Raw genomic sequence first — 24,043 nt, 5'->3', positions numbered from 1 at the left:
TAAAATAACTCAAGTTGAAATAAAATATCTTTTATTGCTACATAAAGCATTACTTTATTGTTTAACTATGTCATTACATGAATAAGTAAGAAAATAAGGAACACAATTATTAATTCGACTTACAATTATTTAAACATACTACTATTTAATTATCACTTCTCAATGTATCAATAAGGATATATTTACATTATGTACAAAATAACACAGCCTGTGACCTTTGTAAACTTAAAATAACGTTGTGACGATTTATTTAAAATTAAGTACTAAATTTAACTAAACATATCTACTTAGTAAGCTTACATAGCTACAACTGACAACTAATTTAAATGTTAAACGAATCCTATAGCTATCTAACTAGGTTGAGTTACACTTATTGTGAGATTCCTTATTGACTTATGCTTTAAATTCATTCAAGCAACGTGAGAAAGAAGACAGAGAAGCTCCTAAAATGCTTGACCTTTATATCCCTCTTACGTATTCGCATAGGAATGAAATATATCATCAATTTTTTAACACAAATTAGGCCATTAATAATACTATTACTAAAAAATGTGCCTCATTACAGTCTATACTGCACGCGTTTTACATGCGTCAAGTCCTACCTATAGTTCTAGTTTGTCTCCTTTCTTCCTCTATATGAAACAAGCGAGGCCCAGCTCAACCCTGAACATCTGGTGGGATTTGCCCACGTCCCTCACCCCGACGTCCAGCAGTGGGAGCCTGTTAGCCTTGTCCGTCTCGAACTGCACTATCGTCTTGGCCCACTCGTCTTTCTTGTTCTATTGGTAGAAAGAAAGGCATTGATTATAATTTGAATATAATAATAACTGACCTGAGAATTCCTGAGAATAATAGGTAATATAGTACTCAATATAAGGATAATAAAAAATTAAGTCTTTATTTTCTTTTCGTTAGCAATTGATTAAAGAATAGATATGTAAATCATGGCTATATTATGAAATGGACACACGGGGAAAGGATACAAATTCATAAAAGTTCAAAACATCCTATTATGGTTAAGCACGGAGTAAGGTAGCCGCTTGAAACTGCTTAGTAAGGTAATTTCGGAATTACAAATCAACTATGAAACAATGACAACAATAGTCCGGTAGAAGTCAGTAGTAATAAATAGGCACACTACATTTTATAGATGTTCGTATATTTTTGCGTATAGCAACACTAACGCTAAAATTTAAAAAAAATGTCACTCTTCCGTCATTGTCTTTCGTTAAATAAAAGTACTCCTGAAAGTAAACTCGGCATTTATTTACCCAGCTCAAAAATGCACCAGCTCAAAACAACACAGTCCACTGCACAACGAGCCATCATTAATTGAATCAGAATTACTGGGCCATTTGAAAACCATTCCACTTCTAGGTGAGAGTAAACTTAGCACTAATATTAGGCCACTTTCTAGAAATATTATAACAAAACAATATACCTGACACTCGTCGAGCAGCGCTCTATATCTCAGTCTGTTGTTCGCCTTGGGCAGAATCTCGGCGTCATTATAGGCCAGGAGCTTGATTCCTCGCCGGTAATTGTTGGTGGCTGGGTCGAAATAACCCACGGTCCGACGGCAGTGGAATGTGACGTTTTGGCTCGCGTGGGTCGACATCAGTTGGAGGTAGGTGATTTGGGTGTGGTCGGCTTTGTACGTGATCTGTGGGACAAAGAAGAGAGAGAGAAATGTACAGACGTTATCATAAAGAAAACTGTTCCTATAAAGTTAACCTATAAAGTTCTGCCAATTAGCGAACAAAATGTAATAAGGTGTCGGAAATCGAATCGGTGTTTCAAACGGATTAACGACGATGATTAGACGTCATTTTTGATATTAATGTCAACGTCAACGATTGATCGATAATTCTCTTCTCACAAATTCAAAATATACTTAGTTGTATACGAAACAGTTACAGATGGAATTAAACTTAAAAATACTGATATAAATATCGAGGTTACGTAGATACTCACGGTAAATCCTTCTTCCATCTCACTGAGCCAAACCTCCTTTTCCTTTCCTTTGTACGCGATATCCTTGGACATGATGGGTTTGGGGTAGATGCAGCTGCCACCTGTCTCCAGGTCACAATGAACCAATATGGCGTCATTGATATCTCCACCGTTAGGGTCGATCCAGTACTGGCCTGAGGGACACATGGAAACGGTGTATACCTAGTTACTTACTGTTTTTGCTACTGCTGTAAAAACAGCATGTAACACACACTTTCTCTGAGCTTGTCGTGTCCCTTGTTGCATTCAGAGTTGTGACACCAAGAAGTCCGGGGTTAGCTTAAAAATTTATATTAAAATTTTGAACATTCGGCTTCGACTATGATTGCGCAAACCTGCCTGACGTCAAGCCTTCTTGGGCTTTCATTACCTATCAGCTGCCGATGCTAATATGTCCCTTAGTCGCCTCGTAAGACATTCACGAGAGGATATGGGCTTATTTCGGAAGAACTAAGCCCATTACCTCTCGTACTCACACATAGAAGCAATCTTTCCTTACATATTATAAAACAAAATCCTCTGTCGATCTCAAAAACTACTACACTGTTCATGCGGTTATCACCAATAGATAGTGTGAATCCTGAGGAAGGTACAATTTATTATGTATTAATCCGTGCGAACCCCGCACGGACCGCTGTAAATTTTAAAAGGCAAGTTATCATATATTCGCAAATTATATAATTCATTTTTAATTTTACCGCTTTTGAAGTTAGGATGGTGGTACTTAATATCGCCGCATGTCTTGCCCGGAGCATCCTTAGAACCATCAGGTTTCAGGAACTTATCCAAGGAAACCTTGAGTCTTTCGTAGGCCTTCATAACGACATCCTTCTTCTCAGCGGGAGACATGTCATCTTTGAAGAACCGAGCTGGCATCAGGTTGGGGTCGTCACCTAGTGGATCAGGGCCTTTTATGGAGCCTGTGGAAAATTTAATTCGTATTTTAAGGTCACTTCTGCATGCATCATACATCTTTTAAATTACTATGTTAATATTAAAATATGGTGTCTTGATAATGTGGCAGATTTGAATATCACGATTAAGTACGTTTGCTCAAAACATAGAGCGTTATGTAGGTAATATCAGGTCTGTTTTGGTCATCAGGATTGGAGCTACCGTAACTCCGCTCATTAGTTGGTGTTGTCACTGGACGAGTGTGGTCTAGGTAGTAGATATGGCTGTATTTAAAAAAAAACCTGTACATATGCCCATAACATAAACGTTCAAAGCCTTGGATTTGAGGTAATTTCTTTCTTTCTTATCGAGTGTTTTATTGTGACACTAGAGTAGTAGTAGATTGTATTCAAGTCTCATAAAGGCACCTGTCGTGACTTTTACAACTAGCTGGTAATTGATACAAACCTTGTTGTAGCATAGCAGCCAAAGCAGCAGCATCATAAGCCAGGCCTTCTCCGGCGGGTCCAGGAAGCCCCGGTGGTCCAGGAGGCCCGGGCGGCCCGTGTCGGCCTGAGTCCCCAGAGGGGCCACGTGGGCCCGCGGGTCCGGCTGGACCTTGCGGCCCAGGGCTGCCATCACGACCGGGTGGACCTTTGAAATTATAAAATAGTCAGAGATCTAATTAAATTGTAAGGACAGATTGTATGTATACTGTCGCAAACTAATGTAACGTTTTACATCTGTAAATGATCGATTTTATTTTTTTCCTCGTTGGTTACTAGAACTAGTCCAATATGTTACCCAAAATATACTTTATGAATTTGAAATCCTTAATTTACTCTTAAAATTGTAAAAAAAACCCTAAAAACACTTTATCTTACCTCGACTTCCAGGCTCGCCGTCTTTCCCAGATGGGCCCGCTGGCCCCGGCAGTCCCCTCTCACCCTGCCTACCAGGAGCACCAAGCATGCCAGGAAGTCCAGGCAGACCCGCGTGACCCTTGGGCCCAACTGCGCCTTGTTCTCCACGATCTCCTTTAAATCCGTCTAAGCCGGGTGGTCCCTGTTTTCCTGCGGGGCCCATAGGACCGTCAACGCCTGGTGCACCCGCTTCGCCTCGGGGGCCTCTTTCTCCAGCAGGCCCAGGAGGACCAGTTGGGCCTGAGGGACCCTGTCAAGGAAAATCATAATAAAGTCATTGTAAAAAGCATATACAGAATTTTCACAAAAAACAAAGTTGCTGTATTTCTTTACTCTATTTCGAACCAAGCGAATAAGGAACATTAAGAATCTAGAAGAAAATCACTTCATGAACTTAACCACTGTTTTTTCTTTCATATTCTAACTAGTTAGATATAATATTCACATCATTTTGTCTCGATACTCGTACCTGTAAGCCGGGCTGTCCAGCAGGTCCCGACTGTCCTGGCTGTCCCGTAGGTCCCTTGTCACCCGGTCTGCCAGCAAGTCCTGGCGGGCCCTGTTTACCCATCCGGCCTTCTGGTCCCTGTTCACCAATGGGCCCGGGTGGTCCTTGCAGACCAGGAGTCCCAGCTGGCCCTGGTGCACCGTCAGACCCTGGCTTTCCAGGAGAGCCAGTTTCACCCTGATTTAAAACCATAGTTAATTTTTTTTGTAGAAAAATTTCCAGGGATTGTCAAGATTAACACCCCGGACAGTGGTGACCTCCCTCCGTGGTATAGTCTTCTTCTTCTTTGCGTGTCGATGGCATAGTGTTGTTTACACTTGTGCCGGTTTGTATGTTTGCAACCATCAGATTTACAAGCTAAATAATGATTTTGCTCAGATAACACTAAACTCAGTATATCTGTATATTTAATACTACTATTCAGTTTATATATTTTGAATACATTATTTTAATTATAAAATAGTACGCTTGTCCCCTTCGGGCCTACAACTGCTGACTCGAAGTTATTTATAATACGGTGACTTACCTGAGTGCCACGTAATCCATGAGGACCAGGTGGCCCGGCCATACCCGGTAATCCACTTGGTCCTCTTTCTCCAGGCGGTCCAGTTGGCCCCATCAACCCTTGCGGACCCGTCTCTCCCTCAGCACCACGCTCACCCTTAGCTCCCTCAGGGCCCGAGGGCCCTGTGAGCCCTATTGGGCCCGGAGCCCCAGGGCGCCCTGAATCTCCCGTCGCACCTTTAGCACCTGGCATACCGGGTGCGCCTGCTGGTCCAGTGCTGCCTTGAGGCCCCTATGAATGAAAGGGAATTATTATTACTCAAACCTTTAGAACATTTGGAAAAGGAGACGTGTAGTAAACATTTCAATCAAGACAAAGTAATCAAGAGAAAAGGTAGAGGTGAAACTAAATAAAAGCTTGTAATAACTTACCGCTGGTCCAATATCCCCCGGTCTACCAGGCAGCCCCACGTGTCCAGTCTCCCCTTTATGCCCCTGTTCACCTCTAGCCCCCTTTGCACCCACCGCTCCAGGTAGACCACGCGTGCCTTGCTCTCCGGGCAATCCTGAGAAAGGTCAAAGGTAATATGACAAAACTTCAAATTGAAAAAAAAAATCAACTTTGAAATTTTATCTTGACCAGGGTTTATGTATTTAGAGCACCTAAACTAATTAATAAATCTACGTTACTACAGTAATTGTTAGTCTTTTCATCTAAACATTTTTAAAAAAGTAAAACATGTGTACATACATACATCCTCATAAACGTCTACATCCGCATTTATATTAGTATGATGATAATTTTTTAAATTTTCACCTGGGTTTCCAGGGGACCCTTGTTGTCCTTTAGCACCAACGTATCCCCTATCTCCCTTCAGCCCCGGCATGCCTGTCAAGCCTGGTGAGCCTGGTAATCCTGATGACCCTTGTGGGCCAGGTTGACCCCGTTCTCCAGGAGATCCAGGTGCTCCAGATTCCCCGGGAAGCCCTGGTGAGCCTGGTTCACCCCGCTCAGCTGGCTCGCCGGGTGGACCCGCTGGTCCGATTGGCCCTTGAGGACCTTGCTCGCCTTGACGACCTGTGACGAGTTGTAAGCAGGATTATGTAAACAACAATTTTGAAGTGTTTAAAAAAAGTTATATTCTAACACAATATGTTGCACCAACGCGGCCCATTCTCCTTATCCATACATAAGGAAAGCCAGTGCTCCAAACAAGTGGAGATATTAAAAATTGAATGGTGATGATGACTTTTTTGGCGGCTTTTATTCGATTCGAAATTCAAGTTAGTTTACATTAGAAATATGAAAACATCAGCAATGCAAAAAACATAAACAATTAACACTGTTACCTGTTGGTCCATCACTGCCAGGAGGCCCAGCTGCACCTCGTTCGCCCTTTTCTCCTGCAAGTCCAGTTAAACCACGAGGCCCGGGTAGACCCATAGCTCCCATTGGCCCTGGGTGACCTTTACTGCCTCTTTGTCCTTCTGGGCCCTAGGATAGAAATAGAGGAGAAAATAAATCGATATCAGTTATTGTAGCAACTGGTAAGTCATTGTATTTGATAATAGATATGACAAAGTCTCTTCTTCCTTATTCACGACCACGATATCTTATATAAACATTTAAATTACCACCGTATGGTGAATAATGTGGAACCAGTATGGTGAATCTGCTGTAAGCACCCACTTACACATTTACGAAATAAGTAATTATGACGAAATACACATATAAAGACAGTAGTTATATTGATGTGCGTGTGATCTGAGGGCCCTTGCCATCTGAAATATTTATATAAAAAAAGAATAATCTCTTACCGGAGGTCCATCAGATCCTTGCGCGCCACTTTCTCCCTTCTCGCCAGCTGGCCCGGGTTGGCCCGGTAGACCCCTTTCGCCGGTGAAACCCCGTTCACCATGAGGCCCGGAAGGACCCGGCGGACCGACTGGACCAGCTACTCCGGGTTCGCCGTCTTTGCCGGGGGACCCTGGTAAACCAGCGCTGCCTGGCATTCCCTATGAGTAATATTAAGTTAGAAGTTAGATTCGAAAAATCTTGGACAATATGTGAATTATTTTTTCCAAATTTTGATTCACAGATATTTTTGATAAAACTAAAATTTTATGTGCCTATTCAATTTACTCACAGGAAAACCAGTAGGGCCGGTTGGGCCAGTAGGACCTCTTTCCCCAGCTGCCCCAACGGGACCTTGAGGCCCTTGCACACCCGGGCTACCATCCCTGCCAGCATCACCCTTTGGCCCTTGAGGCCCTGCCTGACCTGTCTCTCCGTCTTTGCCGGATTCTCCCTATATAAAATAAAACACATTAAATTAATTTCCTCTCTGTCTCTCATCTCAATAAATTGAAGAAGAGAATCAAGGAATGAATATGGTATATCATACCTGAAGTCCTCTTTCACCAGGTCTTCCCATCATACCAGGAGGCCCCTGTAGCCCCTGAGGTCCCTGTTCACCAGGCCTGCCGTCAGCTCCAGGAATACCCCTTTCTCCTTGCGGCCCAGTTTTTCCAGGAACACCTGGTCTTCCAATAGCACCCCTTGGTCCAGGGGCACCTAAAAATATAATGGCATTTCTTGATCATGTGTTCGCATGTGAATTATCATAGATTATATAATACTTAGTACTGTTACCAAATTCAGTTACCAAAATCAATGTCAAATTACCTTGAGGGCCAGCTCTGCCGGGATCTCCAGAACTTCCCTTAAGACCAGGTAAACCTACGCTCCCTCTCTCTCCCGGTTGACCCTTAGCACCTATTGGCCCATCAGCTCCAGGCAAACCCCTCATTCCCTGTTGGCCCCTTTCGCCTTGAGGTCCGACGTTGCCAGCAGGCCCTCTAAGTCCCCGTTTCCCTCGTTTGCCCTCAGGTCCAACAGTGCCAGGCATTCCTCTAGGACCTGGTGCGCCAGATTCCCCTCTCGGTCCGGAGTCGCCCTTCATTCCTCTTTCACCAGGTTGACCCTATATAGAATTATATAATATTTATTTTTAAAAGTAATATTTTGTACGAACCTACATTTTTTAACAAGAATATATTTTTCTTTTAAGATTAAAAAAAGATTTCTGAGAGAAATCTAAAATCGTTCTTTATATTAACAAATATAAATCATTATTATTGAAAAAGCAATCTTACGGGCATTCCTTTTGCTCCAGGTGTTCCAGGTTCACCAGCCACACCTGGGGTGCCCCTAGGTCCAGGAAACCCTTGTGGCCCAGAAGGGCCCTGTGAGCCCTGAACTCCTTTCTCTCCATTGACCCCGTCTCGCCCAGGCAAACCAGTGGCACCAACTTCACCAGGCTGCCCAGGTCTTCCAGATTCTCCCCTCGGTCCTTGCACGCCTTGACTGCCTTTGGGTCCAATTACACCTTGGTCGCCTTTCATTCCTGGGGTGCCTGGGAAACCGGGAGCGCCAGTTTTGCCGACATTACCCTAAAATAAAATAAAACAACATAATCTTAAAAATACATAAATGGAGGAATATCAATTACAAAAAAAATAATGAAATTGGCTTTTTCCTGAACCTACTTTTAAACTCCACACTCCAACATTGAAGCTCTTTTTATGTATTATTTTTTATTCGTCATTTTTTTTTATTTTCCTTGTTCCTTCTATTTGTACAACATTACTTCTCCCATTAAGTAAATGTAGGATACATTTACTAACTGTGTTTAACTAGATAGGGATCTCCCATGAAGGGTCATGGGATAAGTCCGTCATTGTATTATAAATAAACAAAATATTTAAAAACAGATAATAGGAAAACTAAATAATAACCATTAATCCAGGAGCACCTTGAGGACCATCAGCTCCGCGTATGCCCGGTGGCCCCGGAGGCCCTTCGCGTCCTCGTTCACCCCGAGCACCCACTGGACCCTAGTCAAACAATCTCGTCTTAACTTATCATAAAAAAAAAATTAACTAAAGCAATTTTTATATTATTGCACAAATTAATCAAGCATATTACTTTTTTCAAAAATAATAATTATAATTCAGTGAAAAATACCACCCTGGTCAGTACCCGGTTCAGTGGTTCCCATCACACTGGCCGCATTTGATTTTTTAATAGCCCTGGACGGACATCCTTTGTACCAGGAACCAACCAGAATAAAAGTCAAGGTCACGCTTGTTTACATGCGTATCTTAAGGCGGGTCCGCTGCGCCATGTTTTGAACAGAACATTTAAAAAAAATAATTTTATCGTTGTGATTTATGTTTTTGAACAAATATTCTGTTCAAAACACATCGTTCACACATAGATGTTCGAGTCAATTTATATGAAGGGCAAACTATCAAGTTTTGCGATAAATAATCCATTAAACAAAACATTCATTCGAAAATTCTCACCACAGGCCCGGTAGGGCCCATAGGTCCCGGAAGCCCAGTGGGGCCCTTCTCGCCTGCGGGCCCTTGTTCTCCCTTGACCCCGTCCTTGCCGTCAAAGCCTCTGTGTCCTTTCAACCCTTGTATCCCTGGCATTCCCGGTGCACCCCTGGCTCCTGGCTGTCCGGCTGCTCCTGCTGGACCGGGCTCGCCGTCTTCTCCCGGTGAACCCTGAAACAATATGATGTATGAATAGTCTATCTAACTATCTAACGGTGTAGATAGTAATTTTTGAGCAAATCTAACATTTCTGGTGACGAACCAGAGTTGAGTGCAGCACCATCATCTCTATTCATTCACCATATATTTTTCAAGCTATTTAAGTCAAGAGAAATTTTCTTCCACTCATTCCTGTCTTTGGTATTTTCTCTCCATCCCTTGTCAAGTGCCTTGAAATCATCTGACCATCCATCATCATCTGTCTATTTAATTTATTCAAATTAAATGTGCTTACTTGATGGCCTTTGTAGCCATTTTGCCAGATGGAAAATGATCTTTTTCGGATTAACCTGAATCTTGGATATTTATCTGTAGATAAGTAAGTATGTGTTATAAAATATAGTATCGTTGAGTTAGTATCCTATTACTATAATATCTCGAACTTACTTTGGGGCTAACTCAATATGTGTGTTTTTTCATATTTATTTATTACGTACGTCCTTTCCTGGGAGACCTGGTGGCCCCCTTTCCCCCGGCGGCCCCAATGGCCCGGGCAAACCCGGCTCGCCGGATTCTCCACGGGGACCTTGGAAACCCTGCGGCCCGGGCGGCCCTTGTGGACCTAGGGTAATATTATTTAAGTTAAAAAAGAAATGATTTTTATTTATTTCAATTAATGATCTTCGCTCCCATGGGAATTTTCAGAAGTAACTTATATGCTTTATTCTAGGTTATATTATACCCGTGTAGATAAAACCAAAATTGTTGTTTATTACGATAACGTCAAAAACACCATATAAAAAGGGTTACATATAACTTTTTGCTGAAAAACAAATAAAATATCAACAAATATCAAGAATCAACAACATTAGTGCTCACGTTTTTCAAATATTTAATTGACCCATTACTTGACCTGGAATGCCTCGAATGCCTGGCGCGCCCACCGGCGCTTGCATGAACGGGTAGGGGTCGATCGTGGGTCCTTTATCGCCGCCACCCGCTGCAGCTGCCATTTGCGCCAAATACGCCTGTATTGCGGTCACCTGATACATGACAATGTATTAAGGAGTGCTATAAGAAGACAAGACCGTCTAGCTACCTTTAGGGTACCATCAGGGAGAATGAGGCGAGGCAGACCGCGTAAAAGATGACGTGACGACATAGAGAGCAGAAAGGGGAGGAAACAGGATATTTAAAAAAATAAGAAGACGAAAAATAAACGGGGATCACAGTTTCTTTGCATCAAATCCCAGGTCTTTAATCCAATCTTTGTGTTTGAAGACGTTTGTCATTGTGACCATAACGACAATGAAAAGTTTAATTTAAAAAAGGTCAATTAAGTATGGGACTCAACATGATGCGTGGTCACATTCTGTGGACGCCTCAATTTACTCAATACTCTATTGCATCCACACATTTATTGCATGTCACATGCACGTTACCCACTTTGTGGCGTAGTCCTTTGCCACACTATCCTGTTTTCAAGCGTAGCAAAAAAACATTAAACAATTGCCTCTCTCACCCTTCATTCAAACCAGTTTGAACATGTATAACTACCAAGTACTCACATCAGGCATGGGTCCAGAAGGGCCTGGAATGCCGGGAGCACCTGGGATGCCGTTCACCCCAGGGGCACCAGGTGGTCCCAAAGGTCCCTCGTCACCCGGTGGGCCGGGCACTCCTCGCACAGAAGTCGACGTCGATGAGTTGATATTACTGACGCTGATTGGTCGTTCTGCTCTTTGAGCTAGAATATGTTCAAGATTTTTGTGACCAAAAATGAAACATCGAATCGATATCACGACATCAAACTCGTACATAGAAAATGCTGATGGTGAGCCTAGCCTTTGATTAGTAACTCGTGGATTCATCTGAGTAGTCATCACCAGGCAGTCCAGTGAAAAAGCTTTCCTTCTATTTTAAAGGCGGTTATCGTCAAATACTTCCCTTTCTCTCATGTAAGCGATTTCTCGTTAGCTATAGAGCATTTCGGTATCCTTAATTTTCAAACCCTTAGCTGGCTGCCTGGCCTACTGATGATATGCGTATATAGGTAATCCTTGATGTCAAGTTATCTCATCACACACTTGACTTTTAGTCCATAGCTTCATAAAGTCATAAAGTACTCACGTATTAAGCACTCTTTCAGGGTGGTACAGTTGACTCGGCCTGTGAAGCACTGGCAGAGAGTACAGTTGTCTCTCTTCCACCGCTCGCCTTCGGCCCACGAGCGCCCGATGTCGATACATCTCGGTAGAGGGCGGGGTGGTAAGGGCGCTGAAAAAAAAACATGTCGATTAATAACAAAAAACAAACATGGTCAATATATTTTTAGGCGAAGAATTTTATGCAATTTATAGAAAACTAGACGTTGCTCATAACTTCGTACGTTTCGTGGAAATTTAGGGAAAACCTTTGTTAAAACCCCTACCCAAGAAACCAAATGTTTAGATAGATATCTATCTATATAAACATTTGGTAATTTGTTAGTTATTTGTTAGTTTCATAGATAATTTGTTAGTTTCGGTTTTGCGTTATCTGTCATACAGGTACGGTACGTAAGAGTTTTTATTTCATGATTGATTGATCGGCGATGATAGTAAAATATAGTTCAAATTCAAAATTCAAATCATTTATTCAGAATTTAGACCTTCAAAGGTACTTTTTCACGTAAATTTTTATATTAAATAGTAATTTATCACATCATGTAAGTATTATCCACCATTGTTATAAACAAAATAATTTTCATTTTGTCCCTTTACATACCTCGCGTTGAAGGCACAAGCACTGGCCTCCGTGTCGCAGGTCCTGAAAATCAAGGTTGGTTTTAACAAATAATTAAATTAATTGTTGTTCCTTCATTACCAAATATAGTATAAAAGTGATTTTTACTTTTTTCTTCAACGTCTGCTTACCTGATAATTGTGATTGCCCTCTTTGGTGAGCAGTGAAATCTAACACGGCTGTAAACAAACGAATTCCGGTTACATTAATCAAATTATGTAGAAAGCAAGTTGAAAAGTTTTCTATCATAGATAAAAGAAATATATTTATTTTCTACGTCATGAAAATCTACATTTTTTTTTATACCTGCTTATTAGGTAGACGTTTAGCTTTAGGTCTGATGGTTTAACTTTTCAACAAACGCAATAAGATTGACTAATCCGAATACCTCACCCTTCACCCTTTATTAACTTAACGAAACTTCTTGAAATTTCGGATACATGTAGTTTGAAGTTATCTTTCATCCCGGAAAAATGACTGTTCCCGTAGAAATTTCGTCATGATGGAAAATGATCTTTTTCTGATTGGCCCGGGTCTTGGATGTTTATCTATATATGTATTTGTTATAAAATATAGTATCGTTGAGTTAGTATCCCATAACACAAGTCTCGAACTTACTTTGGGGCTAGCTCAATCTGTGTGATTTGTCCTAATATATTTATTTATTTATTTAGGCTACTAAAAGCCGCTCACTAATTGTTATTTGTACGGTTGTACAGATGCATACAATTCCATACGATTTACACGCACGTGCTGCAACGTATTCGGTCTGAACCAGCCCAACTGTTATCCAATAACGTACCTGGTTTATGTGCTTTTATTTAGCGCAATAAAAAACCAGTAATGCATACGGAATCCGCCAAAGTTTGGCAAACTGTTCGACGACAGTGCGGAGCCGGCATACAAGCCTTACCATTGTCATCATCGTCAAACTCGGTGGGGTTGTAATCGTCGTAGTTGACGAGGTCTGGCTCCTGCGCTTGAGGCAGCTCCTCACCATCCGTCAGTGGTCCCTCCACCAGTTCCTTGCACGCCGCTGGGAAGATTAGCAGCGCCACGCACGCCGCCTTCGCGTACCACCACATACCGCCTGCTATGGGTAAATTAAAAAAAAAACAAATACTTTAATTATTTGAATATTTTTGTTTTTTTTTTTCATTACAAGGTTCAGATCAATACATATAATAAAATTGAAGAAAGGCCAAATTTGTACATTGGATATTTTTTTTAATTCTTAATGGAATATACTTAGTTAGGTACTGATATAGATGAGGAAAATATAGTTTTGGAATTTTTTTTCTGTTTGTCTATCTGTCTGTCTGTCTGAACGCGAATCACTCGAAATCTACTAGACCGATTTGCTTGAAATTTGGTATGTAGGTACCTTATATACCGGGTTAACATCTTAGATACGTTTCATCCCGGTAAATGGTCAGGTTTCCGTAGGATAATTTAAAAACTAATTTTGAATAAAAAATGTCTCAGAATCCCGATTTACTTTAAAATTTTGTAGAAAGGTATAAACAGAATATAAACAATTTTTTTTATCGATGAAAGTCTGATATAGATATAATTAGGTTTTACCTTTTTTCAACTTAATTTTGTTATATTTTAGTTTTGACCATAAAGATAATAAGTGGCGCCACCAAGACTTTTAAAACGCGCTATGGTTTCGCTCAGACAAAATGATATAAATTTTGTACTTCCGAAATAAATCACTAGATGGCGCCACTAAAACTTTTAAATCCCTAAATTACGCTATGGTTTCTCTCTCACAAATTCATATACTAATATTATAAAGAGGTAAGCGTTTGTGAGTTTGTATGTTTGAGGCCGGTAATCTCCGAAGCTACCAAATCGATTTCAAAAATTATTTCACCATTAGAAAGCTATATCATCCGAGATTGCTATAGATCAGCCAGATCAATCAACATTTATAAAGTAATCCGGAAAAAATGGCGCTAACGAAAATCTTTACGTTCGTGCGCCGGCCCTACCATTGATTATAGATGCACACTATGTACTACAAAAATATAGGTTTTTAGTAGATCCATAAAAAAGGCCGCGACACAATACTATCTATCTTTTATAATTAAGTATCTATAAGGCATTTTATATGTAAAAAGATATTGTAAATTAAAAGGTGAATTTTTTACAATTATTATTATACAAGCATATTAATCCATATGTTTAAAAGTATTGAGATTATTTCATCATCAAGAGAATTTAAAGAAGATAAATTTTGTCCTTTACAGCACATAAATTGGATTAACAGATTCTGAAATATCGTGAAATTAAATAATAGGCACGCCGAATTATTTTAAATAGGTAGATACTTTTATATTGTTGAACACGGCACGCGGCGACGGCGGCTCGCGGTGTAACGCAGAGCGCGGTCAAAGCCCGCAACGAAATCGTAAGATTTTTACTTGATACTTATGTCGTGCACAAGGTAATTTTATTTATTTTCGTTGTGTTCATACAAAAATTGTTATCAGTTGTCAGAACGTCTACTTTCTTTAATTCTTTATTAAAACTAAATTTACAATACAATACAAAATATATTTATTGCCCATAAAACAATATTAGTACAAAATAATACAATTGTGCATATATATGGACCAATGGTGGTATTGCTAAACAATCTCTTCCAGCCAGCCTTTGGGTAGTGGAGCGGATAACAGAAGAGGGTGGGCGCATTGTGGGCGCAGTAATGTATCAATATATCAGTATAAAACTCTTCCGTTACTGAGTGACTGACTGACAGAAAACGTACACCCGAAACTGCTGGGCGTAGGAAGCTAAAATTTGGCATGTGTAGTTGGTGTTGTAGGTGAGCACTAAGAGAGGATTTTTGGAAAGTCTACTCCGAAGGGGGTAAAAGGGGTGAAAAACTGTGAATATGAAAGTTCTACACCGTTGAGGTTAGTGACTTGAAATTTTGATTTTTGTTGTTTACAACAAGGTAATGAATATGTGTTTCAGATTTTTCTGAAAATTAATACTCAACCCCTTCAAAAGGGGGGTGAAATATTGTATGGGATTTAATACAATTTTCAAGATAAAAAGCTGAAAATTGGCACACTTACTTTTTGTAGTAAATTACAGCAATAGTAAATACAAAAAATGTTTAATTTATGTTTGTGGTTAATAAAAAACCGGGACGTAAAACGTCATGGAAAATGGGACGGCACGCGTTGCAGTAAGCGGGAGTGGGAGTCGGAGCGGGAAATGGGAAGGAGACACGTAGTGGAAAACGGGACGGGACACATGCGAAAAACATGATGGCACAATATGTGGGAAACGGTACGGGATATCTACATTACAAAACAGGAAGCGGGATTGGACAAGTTTGCGGGACGAGACACGCAGCGGGAAACAGGAAATTGAACTAAAGATGAGAAAAAATGCTAATTTGAATCATATATGTTTACCAGTCTTACAGTGTACGCGATAAAAAATTACCGAGATTTTGTTATGAAATTCACGCGGGCGAAACCGCGGGCAAAAGCTAGTTATTAAATAAAATCTTAAGCTAAACTTAACAATAAACTAAATTAAAAAATAATAATTATCAATTCATAATTGAAATTTTATACATAGTCTTATTCTTCAGCTGCACTTTGGAAGTCGGTGGTAGACGTAGTTAAGTGAATGTTTGTTGCCAATAAGTGATGGTACTATAATATATTCATGGTATATCATCCTAATTTCGAAAGAATTTTCTAATTTTGAATTGAAATAATTTTGAAGTTGAATATAGTCATATGTCTTATGGCTGAGGAACGCTATCGTAATTATTTTATAGCTAGCTATTGTCCGCAGTTTCATCTGCGGTAGCATGTTTGATCTCGGAACGTTATCTATTCCGAATTTCATCAAAAAACCTTTTGTACTCGTATGGAACATGTGAAAGACAAAGTTAGTTGGGTTGCAAGTCTATTAATGCCTATGCATTTATGGTTTATTACTATAATAAACCACACGCAAATGATTCCAGCAATGCAGGCACGGCATCTAATGAGGACGCGGCGTGTAATTTCTCAATCGCCTAAAGATATTATGTCAGGATCAATGTACGATGTCCCAGTGACCTGCACACACAATGCAAACAAACGGTTCGACCGCAAGCAAAGGAATAGAGTTGACTCATGGTGAATGAATTTTGAATTGAGTTGATATACAGATAATAGTTATACTAGCAGCTAATTAACCTGACTTCGCGCGGGAAATTCTTCCATAATAAATTATGCCTAAACTTCCTCGGGAATCAATCTATCTATTTACAAAATCCGCATCAAAATCAAAAGATTTCTTAATACGTATACCTACGTATAATCAATATATATATAAAACTCCTCCGTTACTAAGTGACTGACTGACTGACTGACAGAGAATGTACAGCCGAAACTACTGGGCGTAGGAAGCTGAAATTTGGCATGTAGGTTCCCTGGGGAGTGTAGTCGGGCAAGTACTAATAGAGGAAATTCCACCCCGAAGGGGATGAAAGGGGTGAAAAACTTTTATATGAAAGTTCTACGCCGTTGAAGTTAGTGACTAGACAATTTGGATTTTGGTTGTTTACAACAAATTAATAAATACGTGTTTCAGATTTTTTGAAAATTAACCCTCAACCCCATCAAAAACATGTATGGGACTTAATACAATTTTCTTCATCATTTTTCTTAAAGAATGACCGATATTTTACTACGAAATTCACGCGGGCGAAGCCGCGGGCAAAAGCTAGTAATATTTATACATATTTTAAAAAATATGATATGCAAATACGTACTTTTAAAGATCTGAGCTATATATGGACAGACAGACAGCAGAAAGCGACTTTGTTTTATAGTATGTTATGTAGTGTATATTGTCCTCCAGTAACAAACGCGAAGTCGCGAAGTAACACAACGGAAAGTAAGAAACGAGTGTAAACTTAAAACTCGAATCACGCATTATGTGTGTAAAATTGCCCTAAGAATTGATTTTCAGCTGCTACCTCCGTGAGAAGACCCGAGAACAGTACTACTAGTTGTTACTATGATTACAAAAACTAGTACAATTTTATAGTTTTGTTATTGTTGTTTTATTTCAGCGTTACAACACAGCAAGCACCTTCAATAGTAGTTTTTATTATTTAAGCAAACAATAAAAAAATATTTTAACATCTACTATAACCATACTTCCATATTCATACTGATAATGCGAAAGTCTGTTCCGCTTTCACCGCTAAACCGCTGGACCGATTTTGATGAAATTGGGTACGGGATAGGTCGATAGCATATATACTAAATTTTAGAACTTTATTTGCTTATAAATAAACTAACTAATATCTAGTGCAAATTTCATCAAAATCGGCCCCGCGATATAGCTAAGCGTGACAGACAGAGAAAGACAGGCAGGCTTTCGGATTTAAAATAGAAATAAACAAATTTGACCTGAATTTGATCGTGTGGTAGTATGGATAAATTGGAGATGGAAATCAATATAATAACAGGTCATAAAACTAACACCCATATCATAAATTACGAAATCTGTGACGTCAATACTAGAGGCTCTATGATATATTGTACGAGGCTCGGGCACATCTGTCTGTGTAGAACTGACAGAATCAATTGACTGCCGTAATAATAAATTTTAGCAACGCTGCATTGATATGAGTGTGAATGAACCAATTTGTTTATTGGCCACTGGCCTAAAATGTATTTTAACTATAATATTGGTACCTAACTAGCGGGCCGTCACGGCTTCGTTCGGGTAAAATATAATAATAAAAATGTTGCCTATGTTACGCGAAATTTCATTAGTTTTTGAGTTTATTCATTACAATCAAAAACACAAACAATACAAATATTTTTTCTTTATAATATTATTATCTGTGTATATTCTTTTTAATTAAAATTCATCAAGCATTTAAAAAAGTTGTTCTTGTTCGTGGAGCTGTCTTCATTAAATACGGCACAGTCATACATAAGTACCTAACGTTAAATGTATTCAAATTAAAAAGTAACCTGTTTAGGCAACAATCAAAGTAGAAATTCTTCCTATTTGGATTTTTGAGTATTAAATTAAAGTAAGTACTTTAAAATAAGCATTTTTATTACTATAAAATACACAATTTGATTCTCAACAATTTGGTTGAATCTAAAAATCTCAATTACAACAGTCGTGCATGATAACTTTCATCCGTCTATACTATGAATGTTACTAAAAAAACTATCTAATTTTTTTTTATTTAGCAATCAGGTCCCACCTCTGGACAAAAGCATTCCCTTTCTTTCTGTCTCCAACCAATTTATTATATACTTATTACTTTATAAATAATCTTTATTTTATAATTTACACATAGACGTACTTAAAAACACATTGAGGCTCCTGTCTGTCCATCGTTACCTCATCTAGAACAAAATAAAAGTTTGACGACCTCGGAGGCGCAGTGGTAAAGTGCTTGCCTCTGAACCGAGAGGTACCGGGTTCGATCCCCGGCCGGGACTTGATGGAAAATGATCTTTTTCTTATTGGCCCGGATCCGGCCGGATATTTATCTATATTATGTATTTGGTATAAAATATAGTATCGTTCAGTTAGTATCCCATAACACAAGTCTTGAACTTACTTTGGGGCTAGCTCAATCTGTGTGATTTGTCCTAATGTCCTAATATATTATTTATTTTAAAGCTGTTGTAACTATAATTGTAACGGACGACATTAATATTGATTTGGCCAATTGTCTATGATCTATTCGGTCATTGTCCACTTTCGCTATCGGATTTCGGCAACGACTGAATTGGTATGCTATATGAGACGCCATGTTACGTTATTGTTATTAATAGGCTCGATACGACAACGGCTTGAACTGTTTTTAACGCGACTTCATAAGTTGCTTGACAATTTAAAGTGTGATTTAATCAAAACGAAAGAAGTGATTTATTAGTTCTAGGCACAGTCATTTAATTGATTTTTTGTAAATTATTCAATTTACTCTGTGGTTGTATGTCGTTTATGGCTCAGAGGATCTCCTTAGCTAGTTAACGCGGGAATGCAGCTAGCATATGGAGATCTTTGGGCCGGGTTCGATATGGAGTGGTATCATAGACAATCTTTTTTGACGTAGTTTGTTGCGTATATTCTACCTCTGTAAATACTTAACGAAGACTCTGTTTCAGCAGCGACGGAAAGAGTTGGCCACCGCCCTTGGCGCTAATTACAAAAGGGCGCATATATTTGCGAAAAGGTAGTACACAGAGTAGAAACAATGGTTTTCTACATATTTTTTTACAGTTATGTAAGCCTTTTTGGCTTGATGCCAATATGCTTCTAAGTAGTAAAGTCTTCTCACAGGTCTATTGGAGTTGCATACTGAATTAACTAGCACCCTTCTACTCATTTTTATCATCTACTCTATAAGTTGTATGAATACATAAATAAATAAATAAATAATGATAATTTCTTCAAGAAAGAATTAAAATGATAAGAAAAGGTCGAGCTTTTCATAAATGTTAACAAGTATGACATGAGTTATACATGACTATGAATAAATTTGGGTAAATCTTTTCGAAGACAACTTTTTTTATATAGAATGATTGGAAGCTTTGTATAAAGGTTAAACGAATGAATGAGTTTTCTTGGTATGGTTTTCGTAGATACTAAAGTCTAGCTATGTTTTCTGTCGATTTTCAAGCGAAAATTTACAACGAAATAAATTAGCATCAATGCAAAGACTTGTCTTACGAGACGAAATCAAAATCAAAATCAAATCATTTATTTAGAAATTAGGCCTTCACAGGCACTTTTTCACGTCATATTCTAAATTAAATGATGTTTACCAAAGCTACAAACTACTAGCATTTCGGAACGACGAAAATAAATACTGACAGATTGACAGACAGACCTTTATACCTTTATGATTTTTTACCTGACTGGGATCGGAATCGAACCTGGACCTCTGTTGTAGCAAGCAGTCTGACATGAGCATGATATCCATTAATCCACAATGGCATAAATGATATATGTTTCCAAATAGAATACAAAGATTTTTGCCCATAGATTAAATTTATATTTAGATAGAGTCAGTAATCGATCCGAACTGACGAAGTTAAAATTCTAGTCTAGTTCAGTTAGTTAAACATGAATTGTTTGTATTTAAATTTTTTTGTACAATTGTTGTTACAATTTTCAAAATGCCATGATTTTATTTTGCTATCATTACATCGGGTTCATGCCTAAACTTAATATATAGCCGCCTCCGGCCAGGTGTCAGGTGTTCGATTACGGGACCTATATTGTAGCGAGGTACATATATCAAAATACAAAAAATTGTATCCATATATTAAATTAATTAAATATATGTATCGATGGAATAAGTAACAAATACATTTAATTTGAGATACCGACGAAGATATATAAAAAATAATTCAGTATTTTAATATATTTGAAATTAACATATTTTGTACAAATTGCGCCTCACAGGCTTCTTGTCTTACATTATAATGTAAATCCTATATAACACATGAAATTCAATAAATTATCAAATTTCACTTGAAAGGTGAAGCATCTCGTCAGATATTGGACTATGATGGCGATGATGATGATGATGAAGCACATGTGAACTGACCTGCGTGAGAGCTGGGGGTGCGGCGCCCGAGCCGCGACGAATGCGCGCGATGTCCACGGGATAGCATTAAATATGCGTGTGCGCCGACCAAGAGTCTAGGAACGCAGGGGCTACCAACTACTTTGTTAAAAAAATAACTGTCGCCCGCGAAAAGATCCATCTATGTCACTCTCTATCTCCCCAACCATCTCCACACCAAAAATCAACCCAATCCAATGCTCAGTTTTGACGTGAATGAAGGACAAACAAACACACACACATAATACGTTTCTAATATTAGTGTGGATATTAGTCTAATACATTATTCGATATTTATTTTTGTAATTCGATTTGATGATTTTTATTTTGATATACTGACTGATACATATACTGATGTGGGAATAAATTAGTAATATGGTTCATTAAAAAATAAAAATATGAACTAAGTATACTCTTTCCAGTTTCTCTATGTCCTGGAAAGAAATTTATAATAAATAAATAAAAATAAAAAAAATTAATAAAGGCGCTCGGCTGTTTAGAGATTACACAAAAAAACATTCCTCCTTGCGGGGCTTCTCGACAACAAGTTATTGTCGAGGCTTTATCTCATAATTAATTAACCGAGACAAAAGGAACTTAACGTGAAATTAATTGAATGAAAATGATATTTAAGGCGTCACTAATGAGGAAGATTTATGAGTACATATTATGCTGTAGTTTTATAGGTTTCACTCGACATCTCTGCTTACTCTCACGAATTAGATAAATTTCTCCAGTAAATTTTCCGCGGGGAGAATATTAGTAATTTTTATGGATTGATTAAACTTGAATTGTTTCCAAGCGAATAAATTATGAAATATCAAAATTTTTATTTGCAGGCCTCAGCCTCAAAATGTTGAGCAGCCCATTTTTCAGTCAATATTTAGGCCGCGATCTAATGTGGTATAGTGATCGGCATCATAACGCACCAATTCTTAAAGTAAATGACCACTTTTTAATTGTGCGGGTTAACAGGCATGCGCGGTCATTGACGGTATCGGCGACAGTTTTATTTTTTTTAATGGCCCGTATTATAATATGATACCCAAAAAAAAATAAAAAAGTGGCCAGTATATATTTAGATTGTCAGATTGCAGTGACTTGTTAAAAATATATATATATATATATATATTATGACCCGCTCAACAAACTTTAGTACTCAAGTAGCTTCAAATTAGTCCTCAACAGCATTCGATAGAAAACAAAGTATTTTTTATAAATAAAATACATCATATTTGAAAATATATCAAAAATATATCAAAATTGTCCCTTTTTTGACCAAAATCAATCAACTTTTAGCGTTAGTAGGAAAGCCATCGCCGTCAACTAAATTAATTAATTACGTAAAAGCACTTGTAAACGAAGGGCGTTCGCCCTCTATCACTCAATTGTTGGGCTATTCGCTAAACACCCTTACACACTTGTTAAGGGCATTATACATCCGGTCCCCGAGCTCGTGTGCCATTTTTGACATAAAGTTTCAAAATTATCAAATGAGTTATATTTTCACGTCCAAATTATCATCACATCAAGTGTGGTTGCTAACACTGGTGTCAGATTTTATTCAAGTCGCCTAAAGGCATCTGACATGACTTTTTACGACTACTTGCCGCCATTCAGTGGTAGGTAGTCGCATACAACCTAATGAACTATACTGTCCACATGTGTGCAGGTTAAAGATTTTAGAATCTGCATACACAGGGACAGAGAGACAGAGAGCGGAAAACTATTTTGTTTTGCACTATATAGTTACAGTGATGTGTTCCTTTTCTCTCTAGTTTATCTTGTGAACAGTGTAACATGGTCTTAACAAAGAAAAGCGCCTTATTAAGTGGTATGTCCGAAATGGCACCCTATGAAGGCCGGGTCACACCACCCTCTGAGGTCGACCTGACATGTACGGTATTCTGCTGCAGTGTGTACAGGCCTGCATTACGGTGAGTTTGTTGTTTGTATAACAAGTACAGTCTGCATAAGTTCCCGGCACTGATCTGTATTGCCTTGGTAATAATATCGAATTTACAATTGTCGATGTGCTGTCGACTGTGTTTGTGTGAAAAGTACGTACTCAAAAACCATACGGTGTGGAGATAACATAAAAACGGGTTGAGTTTTGAAAATTATTAGAAAATAGATATTTTCTAATAATATTATTTATATACTTCGTTGGCGACGTAGAAGATAAATAAAATTTTTACTCACATTTGATTTAATTTATTTAGTTTTAATTTAGTTTCTTGATTTTAAATTTCCATTTTTATTTTTTCTAATATACAAAATTAAAAACTCCTTATTCGATTTTTTGCATATATTTGTAATGTTTACTGTTGATGCTACATTACATTAGTGTACGTAAAATAAAAATAATGTGAAATATGAACGTGATTTTACAAGAGACTCCGACAAAAGTTACATAGAATAGAGTTGGAAACTGAAACTATTTTAATTAAAAATTGCGCACTCGACAGTCGACACTGAAAACTGAAAATTCTCTATAAAGAAATAACATACTACTTAATTGGAACCCAAATTACACAGAAAATTAATGTATATTTCGCGACCGACGTTTCTTTACGAGTGGTCTAAAATAAATATAATAAAGTTTGATAAACATCATACGTTGTCATATTTCTTTTTAGACCATAAACCATAGATTTTTTAATCGTTTTTTAATAAAGTTACCAACTTTGTAAAGCGTGTGCGTTTATGGTTTTGCTGTCAACATCTCGGTAACCGTTATAGTTGTGTATTTATAGTCTTATATTTTTAAAATCAAAAATAGATTATACAATGGGAATCCATGTCATTGAGCGTTACTGTTTAGGATTTACCTAAAGCCTAAAACGACTTGTATACAATCTGACACCAGTGTTAATACCTAATAACACACTCAAAAAGACTTACCTAAATACTTACCTACTTATCAAGATACGAGATCTAGACTCCTACATGAACTAACACATGATTCCTATTCAAATAATGGATGCAATCAAACACGCGTCCTTGGAAGGGCGCACTAACGCACTAATGCAATTGGCCCCAATGCGATTCACTGAACCAATTCAGACCACTGTCTTCACATTGATTGATTAATCATACGCTGCTCGCTATGACATCACTAAACATGTGTTACAATAGGTGATTGTCGTGTTCAGTGATAATTCTAGTAACAATTCCAAAAACAAAAATAAGATGCTTACCTAATTACCTATATTTTTTCTC

The 24,043-nt window shown here is 38.3% G+C and overlaps 1 protein-coding gene across 3 annotated transcripts; it reads right to left on the bottom strand.

Annotated features, from left to right (window-relative positions):
* Window positions 1–14: 14 nt before the first annotated feature.
* Window positions 15–23,867, bottom strand: LOC128672285 (fibril-forming collagen alpha chain-like). 3 transcript variants are annotated; one of them, XM_053749330.1, is made up of 26 exons: window positions 23,738–23,867; window positions 13,103–13,282; window positions 12,321–12,368; window positions 12,172–12,213; window positions 11,536–11,682; window positions 10,974–11,152; window positions 10,319–10,448; window positions 9,903–10,027; window positions 9,211–9,417; window positions 8,641–8,739; window positions 7,999–8,295; window positions 7,529–7,826; window positions 7,248–7,417; window positions 6,990–7,151; window positions 6,661–6,858; window positions 6,193–6,337; window positions 5,660–5,920; window positions 5,275–5,408; window positions 4,865–5,134; window positions 4,300–4,515; window positions 3,792–4,080; window positions 3,376–3,561; window positions 2,712–2,933; window positions 1,975–2,147; window positions 1,442–1,663; window positions 15–779 (listed from the first exon to the last, which is right to left on the bottom strand). In XM_053749330.1, the coding sequence occupies exons 2-26, from the start codon at window positions 13,272–13,274 to the stop codon at window positions 633–635; spliced, it is 4,539 nt and encodes a 1,512-aa protein (XP_053605305.1). In that variant the 5' UTR covers window positions 13,275–13,282; window positions 23,738–23,867; the 3' UTR covers window positions 15–632. The 3 variants fall into 3 exon arrangements, with proteins under 3 accessions (XP_053605305.1, XP_053605306.1, XP_053605308.1); XM_053749331.1 differs by lacking the exon at window positions 23,738–23,867 and adding an exon at window positions 20,804–20,855; XM_053749333.1 differs by lacking the exon at window positions 23,738–23,867 and adding an exon at window positions 20,804–20,851 and having other exon boundaries at window positions 13,103–13,279.
* Between the last annotated feature and the right edge of the window lie 176 nt (window positions 23,868–24,043).

The sequence above is a fragment of the Plodia interpunctella genome, chromosome 9 (assembly GCF_027563975.2).
Source record: "Plodia interpunctella isolate USDA-ARS_2022_Savannah chromosome 9, ilPloInte3.2, whole genome shotgun sequence".
NCBI classification, from domain to species: Eukaryota; Metazoa; Arthropoda; class Insecta; order Lepidoptera; family Pyralidae; genus Plodia; species Plodia interpunctella.
This window is presented reverse-complemented; position numbering and strand designations above follow the sequence as displayed.